This window comes from Sciurus vulgaris (assembly GCF_902686455.1).
Source record: "Sciurus vulgaris genome assembly, chromosome: 2".
Lineage (NCBI taxonomy): Eukaryota > Metazoa > Chordata > Mammalia > Rodentia > Sciuridae > Sciurus > Sciurus vulgaris.
The window spans coordinates 82,064,017-82,079,914 of record NC_136462.1 but is presented as its reverse complement, the minus strand read 5'-3'; the positions used below and the strand labels follow the sequence as shown (position 1 = coordinate 82,079,914).

Here is a 15,898-nt window from a genome sequence, read left to right as displayed (position 1 = left end):
GGTCAACCTCATTATGGTGTGTCTTTGCCAGCTGCTTTTGCTGCTGTGATCGAAAGATTTTAGAGAGAATAATTCATTTGGTCCTCAAGGTTTCAGAGGTCTCAGTTCATAGATTTCCAAATCCAGCTCCATTGTTAAGGACCCAAGTGAGGCGGCACATCATGGAAAGCAGGTTGGAAAATCATACCAGGAAGCTGAAAGAAACTCTGCACACTAGAGACAAAATATATACCCAAAGGCACACTCCCTGGGGCACACCTCCTCCAGCTGCCCCCTACCTGCTTGCAGTTACACCTGGTAAAGCCCTATCAGGGGATTAATACATTGATTAGGTTAAAATTCTCATAACCCAATAATTCACCTCCAAATTTCTTGCATTTTCTCACACCTGAGTTTTTTGGGGAAACATCTAAACAGAGTTCAGTGTGATCAAAATGTGTCTAAAAAATTATGAAATGTTTAAAATGTATTTGTCTCCTAAGATACTTTACCTGTTACCTTCTACCCTTTTCTATTTCTAGTCTTTTTCTATTTCTATTCCTAGTCTTCACACCCAATGGAATGGGACTGCATTTTGCCAGTGCTTTGATCTCAGCTGGTTGTCATTGAACTAAGGGGTCAATAACTCACTCATGCTGTGATATGTATGTATGTATGTCTAAAAGAAAAGAAAATTCAGATATGTAACCAATCGTATATCTGTATATTTAAGTAATGTATTTATTTTAAAAACTTTACACCACAAATAAGAAGAACCCAATCAATAAATGGCTAAGGAATGGGGCAGACGCTTCACAGAAGAAGATATACAGGTGATCAACAAATATATGAAAAAATGCTCATCATCCCTAGTAATTAGATAAATACAAATTAAAACAACCCTAAGATTTCATCTAACTCCAATTAGAATGGCTATTATCAAGAACACAGCTATTAACAAGAACATCTAAGTGTTGGTGAAGATGTGGGGGAAAAGTTACACTCATACATTGCTGGTGGAGTTTCAAATTGGTTCAGCCACTCTGGAAAGCAGTATGGAGATTCCTCAGAAAGCTTGGAATGGACCCACCATTTGACCCAGGTATCCCACTCCCCGGTTTATACCCAAAGGAATTAAAATCAGCATACTACAGAGATAAAGCCACATCAATATTCATAGCTGCTCAATTCACAATAGCCAGATTGTGGAACCAACCTAGATGCCCCTCAATTGATGAATGGATAAAGAAACTGTGGTATATATACATAATGAAATATTACTCAGCCATAAAGTAGAATAAAATTATGGCATTTGCTTGTCAATGGATGAAGTTGGAAAATATCATACTAAGTGAGATAGGCCTCACCCAATAAACCAAAGGAAAAATGTTTGCTCTGATTAGTGGATGATGATACATAATGAGGTGGGGGTGGCAGGGAGGGAAGAGAAGAATGGAAGAAATTTGGCTGGTGTAGAGGAAAATGGGGTGGGAGGGGGTGGGGGACAGAAAGATAGTAGATAAAACAGACAGCATTACCCTCTGTACATGTATGATTACATGAATGGGGTGAATCTACATCATGTGCAATCATAGAAATAAAAAGTCGTACCCCATTTGTGTACAATGAATCAAAATGTCATCTTTAAAAGCAAAAAAAAAATTAATACAAAATAGGAAGAATTTTTTCACTAAAGGAATGACCAATTGTAATATAATTTGATATAATGTGAAAATCTACACTGAATTACGATTTTAGGCAAGGGATTCCTCTGAGCACAACTCCATTTCACTAAATGTGAGCACATTTGTGTGCAGCTCTGTGCAAAGCTTACATTTTGCTTTCTCCTCTGACGGGAGGGTCTCTGCTCTGGGCCTGTGAGCGCTCCAATGCTTGTGGGCTTCTTTCCTACTCTGTGAGTCTAGTGGTGAAGAATCCAGAAAATCTTTTATTACAGGTTTTTAATTATATTTTAAGGTATTTACCTTCTGACTGGGAGGAATGTGGCACAGGCATTGAGGTGTTTCTGCTTATAGTGTATTAAAGCATATTCCTATCTCTTAGGCAGCTGCTATATCAGGAATTGCTATTGTTCAGAAAATTGTGATTGATTTGCTCTTCTGAATAGGGAGATATATTTTGTTTTCTCTCAATGGAGCATGAGGAAATAATCCTTGAAGAATGAGGAATTTATCAGACTTGTTCTGAGATATCAGACCAAAGTAAACATACTTATCCTGAAAGCTTATTTATTAACTTTTGTCATCTTTGAAGCGAGATAAAATGCACTAATTCTTGTTATTCGGCTCACTTGTCTCCATTGATTGAATATAGACAACTATTTTCCTATTTTGTTTTGTCTTTGTTCACACATTGCTACCACTACTTGGAATGTTTTGTAAGATTTCAGTCTTCTTTTAAATTAGCATCTTGATTATGAACAAATGATATGCAAAAGTGGAGAAAATATGCTACCATTAATATGTATTGTTGTTCTTTTGTTGTCAGTATTTCACTAAGGCTACCATTAAACTTATTAAAAATATGAAACAAAACTCTATAATTGCTAACTTTCATGTCATATACAAAGAAATATATTACAGAGGGAAATCCATAAAAAGTTGTGAATTAACATGCTAAAGGAAGTGCAGAGAATCATGATTTATTAGTGAAATTAGTAATGCTACAATGGGACTTGAATGTTGAAAAATTAATTCCCTAGAAAACAGTAATATATAATGCCATTTATTATTACAGATGACATTTCAAAATCTACTTAACTGAAGGTAAAAATAAGTATCTTTCCTTAACATGTAAGCTCTTGGGGTGGGGTACTGTGGATAGAATCTTGTGCCTCATACATACTAGGAAAGTGCTTTGCTCTGTGTAACCTTATTTTGAAGTCATGAGCATAATTACTTTATATTGAGATTTTTGGGGGCAGAAAGATGAGAGCAACATTTGATAATCTAGCACGTGCAAGAACATCCTGAATAACTCTCATTTTGAGTCAACAAGACACATGAGTGTTCTTTAATAGTGCAGGTAGATTATGAAACATAGTGTTTTCTTAGGTGGTACCTCATGTATGTGCTGATGCAGTTATCAACAGTGCTGAAAAGACAGAAAACCAAACTTTTGTTCACAAAATAAAGGTCAAATCATCCTGCTTACACAGACAAAAAAAGGGACAGACTTCCTAAAGATACAGTTTATTTTCATTTAAATCAATGCCATTTTAATACCTTCATAAAATATATGTGTACCAACTTCTCTGAAGAATAGATGAGCAGATATCATGGAGAACTTATCTTTCTGATTAATTTACAAATAATAAGTTTGAATAGCATAACAGAAAGTGATTAAAATATTTCAGTTTAATATATGAACTATTTGGATATTGTTCTGTCAAGTCAGATTAAAGTATAACAGAAGCTGTGTTTTTTATTCTTATGCCCTTTAAGATTCATGAAATTTATAAAATGTACTCATCTATCAAGTCTACCTAAGGCATATATAGATATAAAGATACCTAGCATTCTAGGTAGGAACAAAGTTATTTAAAACATACAATAATTCCAACTAAGTGATTAAATACATACACTCATGTGGAAGAGTTGAGGTTATAAGTAAGCTAGAAAGTCAAATATTTGACTTCTAGCCCTTTAATGTTGTGTGTGCATTGGCATATGCTCAGGTTACAATTCAGAGAGTATGAGCCAAATTGTTCAGAACCTACACTGTATAATCAAACAAAATTAATATTAAAATTAAAAACAAATATTATGAATATAACGTTTCCAACAATTATCTTTTTATTTTGTTTACTCAATAAGGACTTCTTGGGATTTTATTATTTGCATGGGTTACTTTTATATTTTTGGTAAAAAATAAGTTTTATCATGCTGTGCAATGTCATATAATAAATGAAGAGTCTTAGAATCAAGTCGTCTTCTGAAGTCTTCTTTAAACCTGTATTTTCATAAAGAATTTTATTACATATCTGATCTAAGTCTTCTTCAGTTATTCACAATTTGGAGACAATAAGCAAAGCATTTAAAAGAATAATATACATAAGATGTTCAAACGGAATAGGCAGTCAAGCATGGCAAATGCATTAATTATATCATTTAGTTATAGTTTGACTTTTTTAAAAGAGAATAATAGCATGCTTATTCTCTATCTTTCTGTTTTAGAACTTTTGTTGTTTTATGACAATTTCAATCCATTTAATGTATAATTCTGGGAGAAATAAAATAATTATGTATATACTTGACACTTTTAAAAATATTTAAAATGCTGAAATGTATATTTCAATATTTGAGAAATAAATGATATAAGTATTTGAATGGAACAACAGGACTGCACTGATTGTTTTTTAAATATATCTGTTGTCTGTTATGTGTTAGCCACTGTGTTATATATTGTATTTGAAGTAATTAATATGCTGAGCTCACTTTCCCTGAGATTATATTCCAGAACTTTACACAAATGGTAAATAGTAATTTAAAGAATATGTTTTAGTCCTTGGGACAGAGATAACTTAAAAAGATAGCATTTGGTTTTATTTATATATTAATTTATTTTATTATTTTTATTTTAATTAAATTAATGAAACCTAAACCAGTTATTCCCTATGAAGTTGATAACTTTTATTTTATCCTTTCTTCATTTTTTCTGCTTTTTTTCCCCCATGAGCATTTTGCTGGAAAGCTAGGAGAAGGCAAAAGTAAGAATGAAGTTGCCATTTGACAAATGTTAAGAGGAATATTTGAAGTGAGGTGTTGAGGCAAAGGATACATTTTTAAAAGTGACGTTATGATAATACTCAAAGGAAGGTTGAAATGTTACTGATTGGAATGGACATGTGAGTTAGTTGAACCAGTTTTAGGGTCTTCTTCATATTATTAGTGACATAGGAAGATTGGTACAATAATTTCCCCCCAAAGAAGGATCTTTCATATATTGATTTTAGGGAAATAAGTCACAGTATTTCTGTTGGATCAGTAAATGTTTAATTCCTTGAATTACATTGAATTTATAATTGCATCTGGAGACTAGAATAAATTGTAGACATAAAAAAAATTCCCTGAATTTAAACCTATTTTATAGGATTGTCAATGTGAAGTACATGCAGTGAGTTTTGGGGCATTAAGTCTTTCCCTGGGAACTCATGTAATAGCTCCTGAATCTCTTCATAGCAATTTTCATCTCTTTATTTCTCATCGTATAAATGGCTGGATTGAGGAGAGGTGTATAAACAGAGTAAAATACAGCAAGAAATTTGTCCAACCAAGTAATGTTGAGTGGACACACATAAATGAAGATGCAGGGCACAAAAAAGATCACCACCACTGTGACATGGGCACTGCAGGTGGACAAGGCCTTAGATGCACCAGTTCTAGAGCTCTGGAGAACAGTGAGAAGAATATACGTGTAGGATATCAGCAAGAGAATAAAGCAGGTTATGCCCACAACCCCACATTCAACATTCATTAACATGTCTAAATTTTTGGAATCCATGCAGGCCAACTTGATTACCAGAGGCATATCACAGAAGAAGCTATCTATTTCCCTGGGGCCACAGAAAGGCAGCTGTGCAATCACAAATAGGTGACTCATGGCATGCATAAAGCCTATAGTCCAGGAAGAAACCACCAGCCCAGTACACCTTTGCAGGCTCATAATGGAGGAGTAGTGGAGTGGTTTACAGATGGCCACATAGCGGTCATAGGCCATGACCACCAGAAGCACCATCTCACTTGCTGCAATGAAATGGGCAAAGAAGATCTGGCACATGCAACCTGCAAAGGAAATGATCTTGTTCTCCCTGAGAAAGTCTGAGATCATTTTAGGCGTGGTGACTGAGGAAAGCCACATATCAACAAAGGACAGGTTGGCCAGAAAGAAGTACATGGGGGAATGGAGATGAGGGTCAGTGATGATTAAGGTCACAATGGCAATATTTCCAGATACAATGATCAGATAAAGTAACAAAATATCATGAAGAGTAAGACCTGCATACTCCATGAGTGGCCAAGTCCCAGAAGCAAAAATTCTGACACTGTGGACTGATTTCTTCCATCCATTGCATTCAGTGTGCCCTCTGAAATAACCTAGAGAGGAGGATTGATTATTAAATAGTAGAATGAGGAAGGGTATTTAACTTTTAGAATTTGATATGCACATGGAAATGTATCATATCTGAAATTAGAAAGTATAATTGCAAGGCGAAATCTTGGTTAAATAGGAATTGCATTATGCTCTAAAGAGAAGCTAATTATAACTTTCTAGGACAAGAAGAGGGATTGTCATGCAAATGATTTACTGGGCACGCACTCTCCCAAGAAGCCAGTAAAGAAAGCAGAACAGCATTATGAAAGGATAAAAAATGATGGTAGTTACCTGGAAAATAGGTCCATTCCCCAGTACAGAGAAAAAAATTCTGAGTGTGGCACCAGCAATGCTATATAACAAAAATTAAGTCATATACTTGGGAAGATGATGGGAAACTGATTTTGATGTTCATTAGAAATTATATGATAGAATCTTACCCTTTCTTGTAATCTGTGTAACAACTATTTTAAGCCTCAATGGGACCTCTACTATGGCATCATAAAATTAAATTTTTAGTTGTTCCCTCAAAAATAAATGTTGGGTCAACCTTCATGAGGGAAACTCAAGTAGTAAATACCTCCAAGGCCAAGTAATCAACACCCTGGCATGATGATCTGGATGCAAACCCAGGTGCATAATTTATCATTAATAAAATTTTTAATAGAGTTTAATGAGCTGAATGGATTAGAAAAATTATTAATATAGAGTCATGCGGAAGTGTTTTAACCAAAATGAAGGCATTTCAGACTTGGTTCTAGCTTGATGGACTCTGCAAGTTCCATATAACGTAAGGTTATCAATAGAAAACATTTGTCTTCAATCATGTCAATGAATTCTATGAAATTCATAGCCTTTGAAATATTAGTCTTCTGAACATGAAAGTTAAAAATACCATGTATCTGGCTGGCTGTCTATCATCTATCATCTATATTTCATTTGTAAGTTAGGGATAAATTGCATACATATGTGAGTTAAATACATTTTGGTAGTGCTGAGTGAATGTGAAGTTATATCGGTGAATACCAAAATTCATCACTAAATATTTCTTATATTGATGTTTAAGTAAAATGAAAACTGTTTTCAAGCTGAATAGTGGAAAAATAATCACCTCTTTTCTTTTCCCCTTCTTTCATCTCTTTATTATTATTTAATTTGTGTGTCTCATCTTCTCTTATCCCTGGAAATCTCTGGGATGGGGCTGAGGACAGCATGAATAATAAAAACCATTACTTTTCATGAGAGTTATTATCCCTTCCCCATTTACAGAGGACTTAGAAGAATAAGGATAGAAAGAAGAAAGAACAGAGGAAAATAGAAGAAGAGCACATAGAAGGAAGAAAGACCATACTCCTAAAAGAAATAGGTAACACAACGTTTGCTAGGGAAAAGGAGATGTAGCATACTAGTTTCATAACTTGTAAACAAACATTTTCAGTAATATTCACTCAAATTCTAAAGAAAACTGATATTTTCACCAAATAGATTTATGCCTCCTGCAAAATTTGAACAATCTGATCTCTTTATCAAACTTAATTTCTTGTCAACAATAAGTTTTCCAGTATACATTTTCAAAACTAATTCCTGTTGTAGTAAGTCACTTAGATGATAATTAAAGGAAAAAGTATAATTTCAAATGTGTTTGAGAGAATAATTTGCTAAAGGCTGACCATATTTTTAAAAAATATTTTAAATAAAATTAGCTTTATAATTGTTATATCCAAAATATTGGTGGACAAATTTATTACATATTAATATTAACCAATATTTGGTAGATTTAATAGAATAACCTTAGATTTTTATCATAGGTGCTACTAAAATCTCTGTCCCTTACTTGTTGACCTTACAGCCTGTACTAAACCTACTTCTGTCTTCATTTTCTTATCCATAAAATGATCACAGACAACCTAATACATTTCATAAAGTTAAAGGAAATATGTACAGAAAACAATCTCAAGTACTCACTATGTTAATAAATATTAGTTATTTCCTTTAACTTTCCTTGATAGTGGATCTTGAAACCATTCTGTTTCCAGAGCTATGGGCAACACTTTTATAGCTCTACTGAACTCTGTTAGCAAAATATTTACAGTCACCTTTCCTGAAAAGACATACTCCTGTTATTTCCTATAATCTCACATTCTTTTATTCAGTAAGTGTAAGGTACACAAATGTGATGGGTGTATTAGACATGCTGCTGGCTTTCCAGGAGCATAATAACTGCTTCACCTTTCACTTTTTTTTTTGTCCAGGAGGGGCTTTTAATATTTTAGAGAACCTAAAGGCAATTGGACATTCTATTAAAGCATCTTTGGAATTCTCATCTTTAATTTAGAAACAATACTTATGAAAGGGGCTAACATTAGCTCTGGGATTAATAAAATTGAACATTGGGAAAGGAGACAGTTTGAGTTATCCTTTGGGGAGTATTCAAATATAGCAACAGAAAAAAAAAATCCAACAACAAAGTATTTGTTTCTCATTAGATGTAATAAAGTTTTTTTTAATTGGTCCATAAAGATTTTTTAACTATGAAAACTCTAAACTCTGTGATAATCTCCATATTTGTATTTTTACAAGAATATGTTAGGACTTAGAAAATTTAGTAGGTTGCCTGAAATATATGCTCACGAGGTACACAGAACTATTCCAGTACCTCATAATGCTGTCCTTTGTTCTAAGGTTATGACTTTTAATTCTATGACTTCAGTTTTATATCACTTCTGATTAGGTTTGCAATCCGTTTTACTTCTCTCTCTCAGCTAAATGTTATCTTACCTACTATGCACTCTCTAATATTAAACAAACAAACAAAATCTTTACCCTTCGAAAAGGCAGGGACCATTTGAGCAAGAGTAGCAGGAAGCTGCTCATGTTGATTAGCAAGTGGATAACAGTAGATCTGAATATCTGTGAGGTAGTACATTTTAATGGTGTGTGCACTGTTAATATCAGTAGGAATAGAATACTAGGAGAAAACCCATAATTTGTTTACTGAAAATATCAGAAACTAAAGAAGGTGTTTTCAACTCAAGGTATAGTGTGCATCTTTAAAGAAATGCATAGAAATGTTTTAAGAATTAGAGAACAGAATCAGAGACATGCGATGACTTACTAAACCCAAATTTTTGCTTATATCAGATTCTCTTTTCTTCTTCTCTTCTGAGGTCTACTTGTGATGACATTCATTGCTGTGTGGAGACTGTCTGTGGAAGTGCTCTTCCTCAGCATGACCTATATTCACCACCTGAAGCTGTCCCTTGGGTGAAATTTATCTATTCGGTGCTCTGAACAAAACAAAATGATGGAAATAATTATCTTGAACTTCTCCTGGGGATTTCATGGTTAAGAGTGATAATCGAGTGTTGCATACTCTTGAAGTCAGAACAGGAGGCAAGTTAAACCCCATGAAATCAGTCCAATGCTAAACACATTAGTGAAGCTTTAAAAACTATGCAGTCAATCAATAAATACTAAGGAGATATCTTCTGCAATCTTGATCTCTAACTCTACCTATATAATAATATTTAATTCAGGTTTTATTTCCAATTGCAAGGGAGATCATATGCTGGAGGGTGTAACACGCGACCACGAACAGAAAACCATGATATGAAGCAGTGTCCTCTTACATGTCAGGGTTTCCTCAGTAGATTCTCAGGGAATCTTGGTCAAATGTCTGGTATCTTTGAATTTAATCTGTGATTATGTAAGATATTGATTGTTACAAACTGGATGTAAACTTATTAGGATATCTTAAGTTTTTAAAAAGGACATTCTTGTGAGTTTAAAATACATTTATTTTAGCCTATTAGTAATAACTACTTTATCACAGTACATTCACTATCATAAACTGCTCATATTTAACATATTTAGTTTGGTAGGTGTGGACACATGTATAACCAGGAAAAGACCATTACATTCTAGATGGTGACGTGGCCTCAGCCCCAAAGCTCCCTTTGGAGCCCCTCCGCTCATCCTCCCTCCACAGAAAACCTCTTACCTGTACCCTATTACTATTTTTGCATATTCTGAAGTTTTATGTAAATGAAATCAAGTAGAATGTCTACTCTTTTGAATCTGACTTCTTTCACCATCATACTAATTTGGAAAATTGTCATGTATTGTTTGTATCAAGAGAATATTCTTTTCTTTTTTTTTTTTATTGCCGAATGCTCTTGCACTTAAAAACCATAATTTTGTTACCCATTCATATGGTGCAGGAGATTTGTGCTGTTACCAGTTTAGAAATTTTGCAAATACTGTGCTATCTGGATTTGTGTACAATTTGAATACTTTGTAAAATTACTTGAGACTTGGTTTATTTGACCATAAAAATAATTTTCAAATAGCTGTGCACTTGAAAGAGTAAGAGTATTGTGATATTTTGGTCACATTGGCATGTCTACATTGATTTTTATCAAATTGGTTGATCAGAGATGAATCTTTATCTACATAAATCAATTATCGAGTGGGTAATTTTAGTTCTTTTTTTAATACAAAATTTTGTGTGTGCCTCTTTCTCTTTGTAGTTCTAACAGTTTGCCACATGCTTTGAAGCTCCACCATTAGAGACAAACATGATTACATCTGATATGTCATCCTGAGTAACCGACTGCTATGTCCATGTGAGTTGAGTTGCTTTGTCTCTGGTAATATTCCTTGTTCTGAAATATACTTTACATGTTATTAAAATAGTCACTGTTTTTTAAAAATATTTTAATAGTATAGGTTTTTTCATTCTTTCATGCATTCCTTTGTTATTTCTTTTTCTTTTCTCCAAAGGCTGTCCTTTCCCCATTGTTTGTTGTAGGCATCTTTGTTGAAAATAAAATGACCAAAAATGCATGGAAATCTTTGTGTGCTCATTATTCAGTTCCACTGATCAATGCGTATGTTTTTTTGCCAGCACCATGCTTTTTTGATCATCACAGATTTTGAAATTCAGTAATGTGATACCTCCTGCTTTGTCAATTTGATTAAGATTGCTGTGGTTCTTCAAGGTCATTTTGGATCCAAACAAATTTTAGGAAGTTTTTACCTATTTCTTTGAAAAAAAATTTTTTTTTTGAATTTTGATGGGGATTATATTTAATTTGTAGGTTTCTATCAAGAATGTGGACATTTTAGTAAGATTATTGCTTAAAAGTATGAATACTAGATATCTTTCTATTCATATGTATTTTCAACACAATCTTTAGCTCCTTAGTTAAATTTATTCCCTAAGCATTTTATTTTGTAGCTATTCAAATTGAGGTTGTTTCCTGACTTCCTTTCCAATTTACGTGGTTAGAATATAGAAATAACACTAATATATATTGATTTTGTATCCTGCAATTTTATTAATTTCAGTTGTAAGATCTGACATTTTTTCAAATAAACTCCGTAGGATACTATATGTGATTTCATGTCATCTGTAGAGACAATTTAGCTTATTTCTTCCCAATGTTGGTATGTTTTATTTCTTTCTCTTGCCTAACTGCATTTGCTCAGACTTTAGTACTATTATTATATGTGAATAGAAATGGTAAGACTGGGAATCCTTTTTGCTTCTTAGTCTTAGAAGAAACACTTTACACTTTCTATCAAGCTAAGAGCTTATGATATATGGCTTACTTTTTGAGTTTTTATCATGAAAGGATATTGAATTTTGTTAAATGCTTTTTCTTCATATATTTATATGATTATGTTATTTCTCTCCTACATTGTTATTATGCTGAATCTTTTATAGGTTTGCAGATGTTGAACTATCTGTGCTTTCTTAGGATAAATCCCTTTGGTCAGGTGAATGATCAGTTCATTGTACTGTTAAATTCAGTTTGCTAATATTTTGCTGGTTTTTAAGAGATCTAGTTTCGTCAGGAATATTATTCTGTAATATTACTTTCTTTTAGTGGCTTTGATATCACTGTAATGCTTGCCTCAAAAATGAATTTGAAAACACTCCTTTTTTAACAAGTTTTTGGAAAGGTTGACCAAGATTGATATTATTCCTTCTTTAAAATCTCCAGTAGTGTAACCATCAGGTTCAAGGTTTTGTTTGATGGAAGACTTTTTATTACTAACCCAATCTCCTTGCTCAATATTGGTCTTGACAGATGAACCTGCTTAGGTGTTCATCAACAGATGAATGGATTAAGAAAATGGGGTATATATACACAATGGAGTATTACTCAGCCATCAAAAGAATGAAATTATGGCATTTTCTAGAAAATGGAGTATTATTTGTTTCAATAATTTTATGAAACTTTATTAATTCTAATAATTTTGGTGCAATATTTTGGGTTTTACATAAGAATATCATCTCAAAAAGTGACAATTCGACTTCTTTTTTCAATTATGCTTTTGTTATGCAGAATTACTCTGGGCATGATAGATTTTCAATCATTGCCTAATACTGAGAAGACCTCAAATTGAGATCAATGTTAGACTCAATATCAGGTTAGTCCATTGGCTTATTATATATGTTTTCTTTAAGTGTTGAGGAATGTCTCTTCTATACCTAATTTATTCATAGGGTTTTTCATGAAGGGTTGAATTTTTTCAAACGCATTTTTGTATATGTTGAGATGATTATACAATCTGGCCTTCATTCTGTTGATGTGGTGTATCACATTTATTTATTGTGTAGGTGGGAACCTACTTAAATCCTTGGGGTAAGTCCCACTTCGTCATGGCAAATAATTTTTAATGTGCTATTGAATTCAGTTTGTTAGTATTTTGTTGATGATACTTACTCACAACTATATTCATCAAGAATAATGGCCTATAATTTTTGTTGTTGTTGCCTTATCTGGTTACAGTTGTTAATTGAAGCCCAAACCAACAATGGCAAAGAAATGAGAAGAAAATGAACTTGAGAAACTATAAAAAAATCCAGAATAATCTTTGACCAAATAACTGTGTGTATGCCATGGGTCAAATGAGTTGACATATTAAAATAAACTATACTCTGTGTATATTTATTTATATATACATATAATTTTATATGTATATAATTTTATGAGTACACATACATATCTATATTTATATATATCAATGCATTCAAATATATTATGTCTCTATTATATATCTTTATATATACATAAATCATATCAAATAATATTTATATCAGATCATAGACAAACATTATGGTGAAAGAGGATCTGAATCACATGTGCCAAAATGTTATAAATTTGAAAAGGATAAATATTTATCAATACCTACATTTAATTCTATAATCAAAATTGATCTTAAGAAATAGATACTCTTATGCCCAGTGTTCCCCAGGGACTCTGTTCCCAGGTTCCTCAATTCATTTTTTTGAGAAAAGAATTTAGTTTACAATATACTACGAATACATCTTTAGCTGTAGTTACTGTGGCTCACATATTGCATAAGACATAGTGGCAGAGAAGTATTGATGAAGCCTCTAAGGGATTATCAGGTCTTTAGCGAAAAATGGACATTTTGAATTTGATATCAATAGACCTAGAAAGTCAGTTATAATATCCATGAACTACAGGTCTAAATTTATTAATTTAGTATACTTCATTACTTCATGAATTTCTTCATGCCTCTTAACCAGCTCGGATCTTCCTATTTTGTTGAGAGGTGGATGCCTGAAACGCACTGAAGCTTCATTAATTTTTTGTCCACAGGATGGATTAACCCAAAAGTAATGTTCTTATTTCCAGAGAGAAATATGAGAACAAATATCAGTATAAACTTTAATAGAAATATGAATAAAAGAATAACCCAAATGTGTTATGTAGAATTTGCTAGGTGGAATTTCTTAAAGAAAGGAGTGTGTGCTTCATGTCAGTGGATGACAGGTGCTTTATGGATTCTTACCACTCCTAAAACTTGTCTGCCTGCCTTGTTAAAAAATAATCTTATCACAATTAAAGAACACAAAAATCTAAATGAATGTGTACATGCCTACAGGTTCAGAATAATCTATACAATTTTAATTATATTTAGTAATCTAGAGAATTTAATTGCAAGATCCATAATTAAAAGTGGACAATTTTATATTTAATTTTTATGTGAAGAAAATTAGTATTAGACACTTCTAGACTAAATATATTTAATGAACCAGTTTTTCGACTTTATTCTTTATTCAATTAAAGAAATAATTTACTAATTTATTGATAAATTTGAATTTGTTAAAATTCAATCTGAGTTGAAATTTTAATGGGAACATTTATTCTTTCAATAAAACCAAATATCATAAAAATACAATAATGGAACATCATATTAAATAATTTCAATGTTCAATATGACTGTTAGAAAAATTACAAATAAGACAAATTAATACCAAGCTATTCTGAAGTGTAATTTACATGAGTTTTCCACTAATACCATTCATTTTCATGGTTGTTGTCTAGAAAGTGTGTCTGAAGCTGATGCACTGGGTCCTCAGTCTGCTCATGGCTGATTTCATCTCCTGATTCCTCAGAGTGTAAATAATGGGGTTCAGTAAGGGTGTAATAACTGAATAAAACACAGAAAGAAATTTATCCATTGAAAGACTGCTAAACGGCCAAGTATAAATGAAGATGCAGGGCCCAAAGAACAGAGTTACCACGGTGATGTGAGCAGACAGTGTGGACAGAGCTCTGGAGAGCCCACCTGAGGATCCACGTCGCACAATTACCAGAATGACAGTGTAGGAAGTGAGCAAGAGTGTGAAGCAGGTGAAGGACAGGAGGCCACTGTCAGCAATTACCAGCAACTCCAGAACATAGGTCTCAGTGCAGGCAAGCTTTATTACCAGGGGAAGGTCACAAAATATATCATCCACCACATTGGGGCCACAGAAGGGCAGGGTGACAGTGAAGACCATCTGGCTCATGGTGTGCACAAAGCCTACAGCCCAGGACAGCAGCACGGAGCTTACCAGCACCCTGCGGCTCATGATGGATGTGTAGTGAAGAGGCTTGCAGATGGCGATGTAGCGATCAACAGCCATAACTATGAGAAGAGTCATCTCGCTGCCCCCCAAGAAGTGGAGGAAGAACATCTGAGCCATGCAGCCCCACAAGGAGATAGTTTTCTTCTCCCTGAGGAAGTCTGTGATCATCTTAGGGGTCGTAATTGTGGAAAGGGACATGTCCAGAAAGGAGAGGTTTCCAAGGAGGAAGTACATTGGTTTGGAATGAAGGTGAGAGTCACAGGTCACTGTGATCACAATGAGAAGGTTTCCTGCCATGATTGCTGCATAGGCCAGCAAAAATATGCAAAAGAAGAAAATTTCCAGTTCCCAAGTGCTGGTGAGCCCTAGCAGAACAAACTCAGATATCATGGAGCTGTTCTTCACATCCATGCAGGGGGAGTTTTCAGGAAGCCTTTAAGAGGAAAATCATCTGAAAAAAACTGATAATTTAATCTGGGATAGTTTTCAGGGAATGGATATATAAGAAGTAAATATTGGTTTTCTATAGGAAGTGAGAAAATGAATATTTATAAAAAATATTTTAAATTAATACAAGTGCTATTGACTTTATTTTCATCCAGAGAGGCATAAAATATGAGAAATTTATTTAAAACTTCAATATATCTTGTTTGTAGACATCGATTGTCTCTACACATTTGTCATTTCTATTGTGAGTTCATGCGTTCATGCTCCCTGGGTACAGTTTGGTTGATGAAGAAAAGAAGACAAATGGCTAATGGTCAAATAAGTGCTTTTGAGTTGCTAAGAGCATAATCATTGAGCTTCTTGAAACCTAAGTGTTCACTCTTTTTCCTCTGTCTAATGTATCCAGATATGTACATATGAATTGAATTACATACCCAACTCAGCAAATTATTTCAATTTAATTTC

The 15,898-nt window shown here is 33.4% G+C and overlaps 2 protein-coding genes across 2 annotated transcripts; both read right to left on the bottom strand.

Annotated features, from left to right (window-relative positions):
- Nucleotides 1-5,130: 5,130 nt before the first annotated feature.
- Nucleotides 5,131-6,068, bottom strand: LOC306653392 (olfactory receptor 4K3-like; the record flags this gene model as incomplete). Its single annotated transcript, XM_079126398.1, is given in 2 exon segments — nucleotides 5,131-5,975; nucleotides 5,978-6,068. Coding segments are annotated over 2 exon segments (936 nt in total).
- Nucleotides 6,069-14,455: 8,387 nt separating this feature from the next.
- On the bottom strand, nucleotides 14,456-15,397 carry LOC306653383 (olfactory receptor 4L1-like; the record flags this gene model as incomplete). The annotated part of the gene is made up of 1 exon (XM_079126387.1): nucleotides 14,456-15,397. The coding sequence occupies one exon, from the start codon at nucleotides 15,395-15,397 to the stop codon at nucleotides 14,456-14,458; it is 942 nt and encodes a 313-aa protein (XP_078982513.1).
- Between the last annotated feature and the right edge of the window lie 501 nt (nucleotides 15,398-15,898).